This window comes from Armigeres subalbatus, chromosome 2 (assembly GCF_024139115.2).
Source record: "Armigeres subalbatus isolate Guangzhou_Male chromosome 2, GZ_Asu_2, whole genome shotgun sequence".
Taxonomy (NCBI): Eukaryota; Metazoa; Arthropoda; class Insecta; order Diptera; family Culicidae; genus Armigeres; species Armigeres subalbatus.
The window spans coordinates 122,627,326-122,641,034 of record NC_085140.1 but is presented as its reverse complement, the minus strand read 5'-3'; the positions used below and the strand labels follow the sequence as shown (position 1 = coordinate 122,641,034).

General features: G+C 41.3%; 1 protein-coding gene across 1 annotated transcript in view; it reads left to right on the top strand.

The window, feature by feature from the left end:
• Positions 1–9,719, top strand: part of LOC134210779 (acetyl-coenzyme A synthetase) — a 55,770-nt gene extending 46,051 nt beyond the window's left edge. Inside the window, exons 6-7 of the mRNA XM_062687037.1 lie at positions 8,311–8,500; positions 8,562–9,719. Coding sequence (XP_062543021.1) covers positions 8,311–8,500; positions 8,562–9,004 — 633 coding nt within the window. The 3' untranslated portion in view covers positions 9,005–9,719. The remainder of the gene's footprint in view (positions 1–8,310; positions 8,501–8,561) is intronic.
• The last annotated feature ends 3,990 nt before the right edge of the window (positions 9,720–13,709 follow it).

Genomic DNA, 13,709 nt, shown 5'->3' with positions numbered 1-13,709 from the left:
TGGTTCGAAGCGATCCCCCCAACTACTATTTGCTGGGGGACTGGGCAGTTTTCCGTTTGAGCGTAAAATACATTATGCCCAGGTCTCAATCTGTGTTGGTCTGAGGAAGTTGACGAATAATAAGTACTCCTCCCTCTGTTTTGGTAATTTCCCCGGAAAGTACCTCGATAGTTATTTCTTCTTCCGTTGCCTCGTCTGCTATGATTCTGGTTATAATTCCCATAATGACGATTGGAATCGTTATTTGAAACAAATCTATTTCGTGAAAAGTTGGATGGTTGGCTATTGTTCCCAAAGCTCGCTCGACCATGACCTCTCGAGTGAAATCTTAATACAGGCATAACTCGATAGTACGTACCCTCTATAGTGCGTACCCTCGATAGTTATTTATTTATCATCAGACTAAGGCCGGAGTGGCCTGTGCTGCACATAAAAGACTTCTCCATTCAGCTCGGTTCATGGCTGCACTTCGCCAACCACGCAGTCTGCGGAGGGTCCGCAAGTCGTCCTCCACCTGATCGATCCACCTTGCCCGCTGTGCACCTCGCCTTCTTGGTCCCGTCGGATCGTTGTCGAGAACCATTTTCACCGGATTACTGTCCGACATTCTGGCTACGTGCCCGGCCCACCGCAGGCATTTCTGCAATACCTGACGTATGGCGAACACCTGGTCTGTGGTAGAGCGTTCACCCATAAATCCCGCCTGGTACTGCCCCACGAACTCTCTTGCAATTGGTGTTAGTCGACGGCATAAAATTTGGGAGAGTACCTTGTAGGCGGCGTTCAGCAATGTGATTGCGCGGTAGTTGCTACAATCCAGCTTATCGCCCTTTTTGTAGATGGGACACACGACACCTTCCATCCACTCCTGCGGCAGAACCTCATCCTCCCAAACCTTGGTAATCACCCAGTGCAGCGCTCTAGCCAGTGCCTCACCACCGTGTTTAAACAGCTCTCCTGGTAGTTGGTCAACTCCAGGGGCTTTGTTGTTTTCAGCCGGCCGATCTCCTCCTGGATTTCCTGGAGATTCGGAGCCGGAAGTCGCATGTCCTGCGCGCGTGCTCCTAGGTTCATTACCATACCGCCACCGTTGTCTGCCATATCGCCATTCAGGTGCTCTTCGTAGTGCTGCCGCCACCTTTGGATCACCTCACGCTCGTTTGTAAGAAGGTTCCCGTTTATGTCCTAACACATATCGGGCTGTGGCACGTGGCCCTTACGTGAACGGTTCAACTTCTCATAGAACTTTCGTGTGTTATTAGCGCGGTACAGTTCCTCCGTCTCTTCACGGTCTCGATCTTCCTGCTGGCGCTTTTTCCTCCGGAAAATCGAGTTTTGTCTGTTCCGCGCCCGTTTGTATCGTGCCTCGTTCGCCCTCGTGCGGTGTTGCAGCAATCTCGCCCATGCTGCATTCTTCTCCTCAACTAACTGCTCACATTCGCCGTCCTACCAGTCGTTTCTCTGATCCGGAGCCACCGTGCCTAGTGCAGCGGTTGCGGTGCTTCCAATGGCGGATCGAATATCTCTCCAGCCATCTTCAAGAGATGCTGCGCCTAACTGCTCTTCCGTTGGGAGTGCCACTTCCAGCTGCTGCGCGTAGTCTTGGGCTAGTCTACCGTCTTGTAGCCGCCCAATGTTAAGCCGCGGCGGACGACTCCGACGCGTGTTGATCACCGTCGAGAGTTTTGAGCGCAGACATACTGCGACGAGGTAGTGGTCGGATTCAATATTCGCACTGCGGTAAGTGCGTACGTTCGTGATGTCGGAGAAGAATTTACCGTCGATTAGAACGTGGTCGATTTGGTTTTCCGTTACTTGATTAGGTGATTTCCATGTGGCCTTGTGGATATTCTGCGGGGGAAGAAAGTGCTTCGGACTACCATTCCGCGGGAGGCTGCAAAGTTTATGCATCGTTGGCCGTTGTCGTTCGATACGGTATGCAGACTATCCGGTCCGATGACCGGTCTATACATTTCCTCCCTTCCTACCTGAGCGTTCATGTCACCGATGACGATTTTGACGTCCCGCAGTGGGCATCCATCGTATGTCTGCTCCAGCTGCGCATAGAACGCTTCTTTCTCGTCGTCGGGTCTCCCTTCGTGTGGGCAGTGCACGTTGATGATGCTATAGTTGAAGAAACGGCCTTTTATCCTCAGCTTGCACATCCTTGCGTTGATTGGCTGCCACCCAATCACGCGTTGGCGCATCTTTCCCAGCACTATGAAGCCGGTTCCCAGCTCGTTGGTGGTGCCACAGCTTTGGTAGAAGGTAGCCGCTCGATGCCCGCTTTTCCACACTTTCTGTCCTGTCCAGCAGATTTCCTGCAGCGCTACGACATCGAAGTTGAGGGGATGTAATTCATCGTAGATTATCCTATCGCAACCTGCGAAGCCTAGCGACTTGCAGTTCCATGTTCCAAGCTTCCAATCGTGATCCTTTATTCGTCCCCTAGGTCGTTGCCGATTGTATCGAGTCGTATTATCTTCTATGTCGTTCGTAATAATTGTTTTAAAGGCGGCTTATTGGGCCTGTGCAAACCTCCTGTCTCGTCGGAGGGCCGTCGTGGCAGGGCTGTTTAGCGTCCCACCTAACACCAGGACTTGGGCTTGTGCGCTTTGAGCGGCACACGGTCGCTTTGGCGGAGCCTACTTGCGGATACATGCAGCTTTTTATAGAGGTTTAACAGGGTTGTCAAACTGTCAAACCCCACCACATCCATGGCAGGCGCCACAACTCGCAGATGGCCTGGGAAGGATCGTCAAGCCCTTGGCCATAGTCCCTGCTGCCCCCAATAGTCCCGATAGTACGTACCCTCGATTGTACGTACATTTTACCTCGATAGCACGTACACAAAAAAAAAATTCGTTCTGTTTTCTGTACGATTTTAGTTAAAATTTTAAAATGTTTTGAACATGGCACATGCGTGGGGTCCTTTATATGCTACGTAATCATTTTACATCTGATTTAAACACCATCGTGAGCTTATAACGAATTTAGTTGCAGTACTTTAAAGAAGCAGCGCTTAATAATCGTCTGACAGTCTCACGTAGCACACATCATTCTATTATTTTAAACAATTCAAGGAACTCCTGAAACAGCTGATTACATTCTCCAAAAATATTACCATAATTGTATGGGTGTGGATGTATAGGCGATTTTCTTAGAAAGCAGAATAGCTATCCACTTAATTGAACGATTATTATGTTCATGAATTATTTTATCTATCAAGGAAGTTAGTTCCAGTTCTAGAAACCCATGTATTATTTCACCTTATAGACCCGAGAGCATTATCCCGAGGAGTAAATTAAATAAATCATGGGAATAATGTCTCACAAAAATGAATTTTCTGCAAGATGTACAATAGTTTAATTCAGTTCACAGTAAGTTTAGTTCCAATCTATCCCCTTGTTGGTGACAACATTTTTCTTGAGAAATCAGCAGCGTTACTAAAATGATGATATTTTTTTGGTTGAATAGTTATTTTTATTTTATTTATTTTGTTTTTCAGTTATTTATTTGAAATTAAAATTCAGTTATTTCCCAGGAGTTCCTTAAAAAATCATCCCTAGATTTCACTATAAATTCAATCAGGAGTTCCTTCTAAGATTCCTCTAGTCTTCTAGAATCCCAGAAGAAATTTATCCTGTAACCGAAGTTTCTCCAGTTTCTACAGGATTTCACTTGATATTCACTCAAGACCTGTGCGCCGATTGAAATTATATCAGGGTGCCAGATAATTTTCAGCCAGAGCCAGCGGCGGTGGCGTGGCGGTGTCATGTCGCTGGTGATTTGCGGCAACGTGCATTTATGTTCCTCCAGGATTTCCTTCGGAAGTTTCTCCAAGAATTTCTCCGCAAGTTCCCCCAGAAATCTCTCCAGAAGCTCCGCAAGGAATTCATCTGCAAGTTCATTCAGGTCTTCCTCCGCAATTTCCTCCAGGCCTTCCTCCAAAAGTTCCTCCAGGAATCTCTCCGAAAGTTACTTAAGAAATTTCTCCGTAAGTTCCTCCAGGAATTACTTTGGAAGTTCCTTCAGAAGTTCCTCCGGAAGTTCTTCCAAGAACTCCTCCGGAAGGTCCTCCAGGGATTTCTCCCGAAGTTTCTCCAAGAATTCGACTAGGACTCATAGGAATTACTTCAAAAATTTCTCCGTAAATCCTTTCAATAAACTTTCAAAATCACATTTTAAATTGTTGCCTTAGAAATTTCCACGTCTCCTCTCTTAGAATTTTCACCAGAAAATCATTCAGAAATTCCCATGTAAACTCCTCCTGGCATTCGCTCTGAGGTTACTCCAGAAATTCCACCAAGATCTCTAATTAATTACTTCGAGATCTTCCAGAAATTCCATATGAATTTCTTCATAAACTCACGTAGAAGCCCTTGATAGACCCTTCATAGACATCAGAAATTCCTTGAGAAATCCGTTTGAAAATTCATCTGACAATTTCTCCAGCTATTCTTCCGAAAATTTTGTTGAAGCTCTTTTGGGGCTACCTCCCAAAATTCCTCTTGAAATTCCTCTGGAAATTATTGAAGCAATTCTCCCGCAAGAAACACCCGGAATTCTCAACATTTCTGCGGTCTCCTCTAAAATGTCTACAAAAAATCATCTAAAAAATCTCTCATGATTTTCCGATATTTTTTTCCAGGAGTAAGCAGCAAGAACCTCGGAAATTCTTCGAAAAACTCTCCCAAATTTTCTTTCAGAAGCTCCTCCATGAATTCTCCCAACAATTTCATCAAGAATTTCCCCGGAAATTACTTCGAGAGTTTCTCCAGAAATCCCTTTTCCCCAGAATTTTTTTTCATGAATTCCCCGGGAATTCGTTTCGGAATCCCCACAGGAATTTCTTAAGCTATTCTGCATGGAATTCCTTCAAGAACTACTCAGGGAAGTTTCTTTTTTAGGAAGAATTTTCGAAGGAATTCTTGTGTGAGTATTCGAAGGAGTTCCCAAAGGATTTCCTGCTGCATTTCCTATTGTAGGTTCTGGAGGAGAGGATCCCAGATGGATTTTGTGGATTTCCTGGAGAGATTTTCAGAGGAATTCCTAGAAAAGTATCGGAAACAAATCTAGGAGAAATTCTACAATAAGAAGCTTTATTTAAATGAAGTTCATAAGGAATTTTCAGAGGAAAATATTTTTAAATTTCTAAGCAAATTTTAAATAAAGTTATGAAATAATTTCTGACTTTTAGTAGAGTGTTTAGTAGATTTTAGATTTAAAAACTTTATCGACAAACATCACCTTAATTTGTCGAGCTGTGTTGATCGCTATATGGAAGTCATCAGCCTGTCATCAAAACATCGTTTTTTAGTGAACATACTGCCTTTTCGTTATACCTTGGTGCACGAGAAGCGTAAACAGAATTCTAAAGACGAGAATACTAAAATAACATAGAACCTTCTTACATCTTCGAAATTTTTCTTATTGTTTTTAAACTCATCTCAGTGTTAAATACTCATATAATTACGAATCATAATGAAGGTTCCTCCAAACCAACGCGATGCGACTGTTGCTATGGTTGGCAGTTTGTCGCTTTGGTAAGGCAGCGTCATTGGAGTCAATAGAGTCGCAACGATAGTGATAGGCAACCTAAAAGCTTTTCATTCCCATAAAATCTATAGGGGAAATCCATAAAATACGTCACGTAAAAATTAAGCAATCTATCAACCACCCCCAATCGTCGTTTTTTGTAGTAACATGCATAATCATGTATGATGTGTAACATATATTTAAAACATTACTCCTGCAAATGTCACGTAATTTATGGATGTTGATTATGGAAGCATTAAAAAACAGTACATATTTTGTAGAAAAAGCCTCACATGTACAAAGACGATGATTTAGCTCAATGCTACATGTAGGCACCATTTCAAGAAAAATCTGGGTCCTGTTGGTTCCTTGTGTACTATACCAAATACAAATATGCTTAGAATACAGAGCCTTCTATAGAAATTTTGACTTCCGGATGGTTTTATGAACATTCTACTATTCCTAAATAAACAAAAAGGCAACAAAAAAAAATTTTGTTCGGATTTTTTTTTTGCTTCGATAGTACGTACGCTTCGATAGTACGTACACTAAAATTACGCAGGTGTACGTACTATCGAGGTATGCCTGTATCCGAGGTGGTTCAGGCTGAGATTCGTGGATTTTCTGAATAGCCGTCTGTATTGAATCAAATTCGTTAGCCCTTAGAATAATTTTTAATTCTGTGTTGGGTACACCATTAATCAATGTCTCTACTCCGGCTTTTGTGGCCATTTTATTAGCTACGGTTGCCGGAATTTGATTGTCAATATACAATGTTGATAGTTTTTGCGAAAGTGTTTCAACTTCGTCGCAAAATTTTTGTTGATCCCCTTTATTTTTGATTGCTTTCATTTTGGCCAATATTGACTCCGGTGTTTCTAGACTTTTACATGCCTGTTTAATGGCATTTGTTAATTCTTCTAATGTTTGAGGATTGGGTGGTAAAGTAGATCGTGCAGTTCCGGGTTAACTTGTGGTAAGGGTGCTACGGGGGCTGCCGGGGGCTCCATGGTTACTGTATTACGTTTTGATTCAACTAGTAGATTTTCCCGCAATTTTTGTTTAATGATTTGTTGTATATCGTAAAATGATTCGCGAGACGCCTTTATTAAAAAGTTTAGTTTATTTTCAGAAATCAATGATTCTTTTTCAAGGGAAAATCTCAAAGCGTTTTATAGAATAATGTCACTAAAATTGCATGGCAACCAGATGTTGGTTTTGTTGGTTCGTGAGAATTGAACCACTTGAAAATAGAGGTGTTACTGAGATAATTCAGATGTGAAATGACGATGCGTTTATATTACAACACTCTCGCTGTCTGAAACTTTCACTTTCTGATTTATTCACTCACCCGCGCAAAGCAGAACATAATTACGACGACCGGCCGATCGTTTTGCCTTCCGCACAAAGCAAAACTAAACTTCGACGACCGGTAGATCCGCTTACTGGAGAAACACCTATGCTTTAAAATTCAGTTTAAAATAAACAAATATTGAAAATATACTGCGGCCCGCTTCAACAGCTTCAACACAAAATTTCAATGCGGTTCTCGATAGTGAGCATGCTGGGGATCACTGCCCTAAACCATATTTCTACATGTTATTGGAAAGTGTTTGATATTTTGGAAAAAAAAACAATATAAATGTGTTCTCTATCTCGATACCTCCCTAACTCGATGGTCCCTTCATTATCTAGTAAGGGATAGTTCACTGCAAAAGTATGTACTTGCCGTTTGTTTGAAAAAATCTGATGAGAGCCGATCAGTACTTAATGAATCAACGTCTACTTGGATTAAAAGTCGAAAATACAGTCGCCTCTCCACATCCAAATTGAAACGAGTACCAGATCCAAAAAAAGCTTGTTGCTATGAAAAACGACAACAAAACAAATGTCGTTTACTGTTGTTGATGTGTTTGTTATTGTCCAAAAATGCTCTAGTAGCCTAAAAATTTGAACATATCGACATAAGAAGAGTGAATGCTGAACAAAATATGATCAGAACACATCGAGTAAGACGCGCGGCTACAAAGCAAGACCATGCTGAGGGTGGCTGGGTTCGATTCCCGGTGCCGGTCTAGGCAATTTTCGGATTGGAAATTGTCTCGACTTCCCTGGGCATAAAAGTATCATCGTGCTAGCCTCATGATATACGAATGCAAAAATGGTAACCTGGCTTAGAAACCTCGCAGTTAATAACTGTGGAAGTGCTTAATGAACACTAAGCTGCGAGGCGGCTCTGTCCCAGTGTGGGGATGTAATGCCAAAAAAAAAAAGAAAAAGAAACATCGAGTTAGGGAGATATCAAAATAAGGAGGTTATTAAGATGTAGAAAGCCTTAATGTATGTAAATTTAAGGTACTGAGGAAACCATCGACATAGAGATAGATATCGAGCTGAAAAGAGTGGACTCTATTTTTTACCTATTTTCTACCCTCATATGTCAAAAAGTCACCCTCTCACTCGGCCGCTATTACCGAGCTCAAAATACTGGAATTACGAATACGAATACTGAAATATTCAAAATTTAAAACAAATAAATGAAAAAAGTCCACTTACCTTCAGCATAGTCTATTTTGTAAAAAACTAATGAGGGTTAACGAACCTTGTCTAGATTTTTTTTTCATGGATCTCTTCTAATAGTAATAACAGCTTAGTTTCTGGATGGAATAGACACTGATTTCAATCTTGTTTCCTGAATCTTGATCACAGTTTTAGTAACGTCTTAGAACTCTACTTTATTTATATTAACCATTGTAATCTGCTTCATTACAGTCCTTCCCATTCTTCGGAGTCAAGCCAACCCTGTTGGACGAAAGTGGCAACGAGATCAAGGGTGAAGGAGAAGGTTATTTGGTTTTCTCACAGCCATGGCCAGGAATGATGCGCAGTTTGTTCAACAACCATCCACGGTACGAGTCCACGTATTTCTCGAAGTTCAACGGTTTTTACTGTACTGGAGATGGTAGGTTCTAATCAGCTCGAGCTTCTCTGAATATTTACCAATGCCTCATTTTCGTCAACAGGAGCTCGGCGTGATGCCGACGGGTACTTCTGGATCACGGGCCGCGTGGACGATATGCTCAACGTTTCCGGGCATTTGATGTCCACCGCCGAAGTGGAGTCTGTACTCACCGAGCATGTTCGCGTCTCGGAAGCTGCCGTCGTCTCCCGCCCGCACCCTGTCAAAGGAGAATGCTTGTACTGTTTCATCACGCCTAACCAGAATGAAGCCTTCGACAAGACGCTTATCAACGAACTGAAGGTTTTGGTTAGGGAGCGAATCGGTCCGTTTGCCCAGCCCGATGTGATCCAGCATGCACCGGGACTTCCGAAGACGCGATCCGGCAAGATCATGCGAAGAGTACTGCGGAAAATTGCGGTCAATGATCGGGAAATTGGCGATACTTCAACCCTGGCTGACGAGGCGATTATTGAGCAGTTGTTCGCAAACCGACCAGTATCTTAAGTTGCTGGTGATCTCAAACTTATGGAGTTCAGTTTGAAGAGACAGAGGAAAAATCGGTATCATGCGAAAATGATATCATAAAAATGTGACACATCTTTCGGACATCTTACTTACCAATCTATTTGGGCGGACTTATCAATCGACAATTTAGGAACGATTACAACTGAGAGATCTTGCTCTAGAATGGTGCTAATGAACCTGGGTACGACTTGAAAACACAACATTCACATATTATATACCACTGATCTGGTCTAACACTGTTGATAAGAATATACACTCTCAAGACGATGCATAAACGATATGGAATTTTAAAGCCTAGGATTCAGTGTTCAGTGAAAAAATGTTAGAAAAGGACATCACATTCCGATTGCAGAAAACAAAGTGAAACAGTGAATCTTTTATGAGAAACTCGTCGATGTAGATGTATATGTGCTTTGCTAATGCATTCATGTATGTTTTAACTTTCTAGTTTTAGGTATTAAACAAAGTTGTGAAAGTGTTTCGCTAGAAGTGAAACCAAATCCATTTGGACAGACAAACACAAATCGAATGGTATAGTTAAACCAATGTTACAAAAAATAAAAAAGCCTTTAGTTTCTAAGTCATTGAGCCTAGCTTGAGCACAGATATTTCGTTATTCAATAATATAGTTTTATAATTTTACTTAGTAGTATCCAATAAACAGATTCTGTTTTACAAATACAACCACACAAAACACTTGTAACTCAATCTTTTCAGTTCGTTTGCAAAAGTTTTTTGTTCAAAGACCCTCATTCACATTCGAACGCCAGAGCATTCTCACAAACTCACCCCTCATCACTCGCACTCAATCGGTTTCCCCTTTATCTAGAATCGATCGGACAAAAAGCAAATCAACCGCCCAGTGATCCATATACATATCACGTTGCTCCACTTCCCCCAAAAAAAGCACTTTGGTGGTCGAAAGGAAACTACTGAAATGATTAGATGTAGACAATTTTAACCGCAAACCGCATTCAATGTCAGGTACCGCCCGTTCCTAAAAGAAATATCAAATACTAAAGCAAACACATATCATGTGCGGAACGTTTAGACTTAGGGAATTGTTTGTTCCGCGCAGTTTAGTTCTTATTGTAAGTTACTAAACTACCCAAAATGAACATATCATTATGCTTTAAGGATAGAAATAAAAGAGAAAGTATAGTTACAAGAAATTAAAAAGCTATATTTGCAGTTGTTATTGTTTGGTGATACTTTAACGTTTGCTTATGTAAGTGAATGGAAGTTAGCATACAATATATTGAAGACAAACTATGAACACGACTTAAAAGTAGAATGTTATGAAAAAATATCAAAGAAAATCATATGGTAATAAAACTACAACACCGTAGTAAAACGTTTGAAAATCGAGAACATGATTTTTATTACGACCTATGTCGTGTTGAGTTATTATTAAAATACCTGTTCTTCTTATTCGATCGCAGGTTGTAGCGTATTATATTTTCAGATGACCACGAACGTCAATCAGCTGTCGAATGTCGCAAAATTGCGATGTTGTTTGTTATTCCGTTGATAAATAAATTATAATCACAGTTTAATCCATTTTCCAATCCATCTACCCTGTAACCGGTTGATTAAAACCAAACAAAAAAGCTGTTATTCTATTCCTAACTCTCTATATGATCAGGTCAATTCAACTATTGCTCCAGTTGCTCCAGGCAGTAGCGCAGTCTTTCATTTGCTTTCAACATCTTGTGAAGCGAGGAGATTTTTAATCATGGGGTACATCCGTTGGACTTCACTCTGCTACTGGTTAGGACGAAAGACAACTCCGCGGCTAAAAACCGGCTAATTGATCGGGGACATCGGTAATTTCGGGTGGACTTGGACATTATGAAGTGTTACTGATCCGGCGACTGTGGAATTCTGAAATTCAGCTGGAAATGATCTTGGACATCTGATCGCCGCTTGCCACTGAGAGCCTTTGCCCTAGAGTTCAGCGGATTGGGTCGGATTCACTGAGTCAAGGGAATCCTCCTAGGAAAGCGAATTTTATTTGGAAGTGTGAAGGAGGTGCATGGTAGCTCACGGGTTTGTGAAATGTGACTTGCGCGGTGGAAGAACGGCAAACTTTTCCTCCGGCGTGATCTTTTTGAGCAAATGCGGGGAGGCGCACGTTTTTCGTCTTTTCTTCACTTTTTGCTGTCGCATTCTCGCGGAAAGTTTTGTAACGCGAAGAATGGAAACCCGCTCGTTCCGGTTGGCGAGTGGTTGAACGTTCCATGGACCCCAAAAACGCATCGGAACCGCTGCAAACCCTACGGAACAGAGCCATCAAACCCGTTATTTCTCCGCCTCTCCGAAATTTATAGCGTAAACAAGCACAAAAAAGACACTACACGTGAAAAAATTAATTTTGTTTATTATTAATATTTCCAATACTTTTTTGCCAAAGCAGGCGCTTAATGATATGTATAAGAAGAAACTTATACATCGCATTAGTCACATACATTCGGAAACTTAAACTTTTCATTAACTTATGAATGTTATTAGCTTTTTGATATGGGATCATTCATTAGATGACATAATGAAGAGTATAAGTATTTTCGAATGGTTTTTTTTTGCATAACATATAAGGTTATTTTTTACGTATAGTTATGTCCTGAATGTTAGAAGCCAGAGGACAAACGTCTGCTGAAAATGGAAAAACCCCAGTGAGTGTCAATCATCGAGTATCCGCATCTCAACACAGTTCGCTGGGTAGTATCAAACGCGGCCCTTTCGAACTACCATCCATCTACCTGCTCAATCAGCTTAAGGACCAAGGTGCAATCACATAAATAAAAATTCGAATGACAGAACGACCCGAAGAAAAAGAGACGATACTAACTCGAATGTTTGGTGCATCGCTCATGTATCACTAATGGGCCAAACACAATGGATACGTTTACGTGCGTTTTGACACTTTTCCCATGGGAAAACTGTCAAAACGCACGCAAACGTATCAATTGTGTTTGGCCCATAATAATCACTATACACGGAAGAAAAAAAGTACCCAAAATTGAGTATTTTTAAACTTACTTTTGAGTTATTTTTTCTCTTCTCATTCATCCACTCTTTCTTTTGTTGTCAAAAAGCAAAAGAGCCAAACAATCCAACGACGCCAGTTCAATACGGGAAGCCAATTTTGAGTTTTATTACCTGAGGTCGAAATTGAATGAATTAAACTTACATTTGGGTAAATAATTCTTCCGTTGGGTACTTTTTTAACAGGGCAAACTACTTCGACCCTACTTACTCAATTTTGGCTTCCCGTACGGATGTTCGAGGTTGGGTGAATTAAACTCACTATTGAGTAGTTTATTTCTTCCGTGTAGAGCTACTGGTCCTGTCAATCAAACTTTTATTTGTGTGATTGATAGCCTACTATTTGAAAGTTGGTTGCTTCGATTGGTAGTTCAAAAATAATTCAAATAATTTATGCTTTTATTCAGTACTAGTCGACCCGGCAGACGTCAACTTACTAATGATTTTCGACTGCGGAAATATCATATAAACCCGTCGGAAACTATAACGAACCTAACTGCTGAAGAAATGAAGAAAATCCATCTAGTCGTTTTCGAGTTATGCGGATACGAACACAGACCAATCCATTTTTATTATATAGAAGAAGAAGAAAAAGAAGAAGACTAGTAGACCCGATGAACTTCGTTTCGCCTAAATTTGATTTATTCTATGATTAGTTCTTGCACAAATTTCTGTTCCATTTGTATGGGAGCCCTCGGTTCAGTAGTTTCCGAGTCTATAAGGGTCAGACAGACCTAGACAGACAGAGATTCATTTTTATGTATATAGAAGATGAAGATTTTCGTATTCAGTATTTGCGGTTATTATTCTAATGCTATCTGCTACTACCACAGGGACTTGATATTTACGGCATTTTTGGAGGATTTGTCGTACAGTAATGATCTGGTCTGCACTCTTCGCCGAGTCGATATCTCCGTCGACTTCGTCCCACATAACCAACGTTGCTCTCCGCTGCTTTGTTAATGGATGCTTCAACTGTACTACTCCAGTAGTCCTCAAGAAGGGTTCCATCGAGCTCACCCTTTTCCGGAAACGTTGCCTCGAAATGCAGCGCGTATGCAGTGACGACATCAGGTTGCTTGAGTCGCTCTAGTCTAAGTTGTTCCGCGGCGGTCGTCGGTACCGAACATTGTTGATGATGGATAGTTTTGGGCGCATTTTAACCATCACCAGATAGTGGTCAGAGTCGATGATAGCGCCACGATATATCCTGATGTGCCGTCCATCAATCAGAACGTGGTCGATTTGTGGTTATGTCTGCAGTGGTTATTGTCATATACACACTTGACTCAGCAGAAGAGTCATAAAAATCGCAAACACGAATCACAAAAAACGTCCAATCGATTAAAACATTGTCAATAGACTGAACCTCTCATATACATTTCTGCTTTCTCAAGCTTCCGTATGTCCGGCTCAGAACGTCACATTTACATTCCACTTCTTTCATACCTTCATTCTACTTCCCTTCATTCCTTCATTAAAGCTGGTTTACAGTTCGGAAAACGTGTCCCGGGATTTGGTCTCCCATGTAATTTAAATGGGAGCGGGATATGCGTTTCCCGTGACGGGAGCAGAAGTCAACACGAAAAAAATATTTTCCTGAACTGTAAACCCAATCGCGAGAAAAATCCCATGTGTA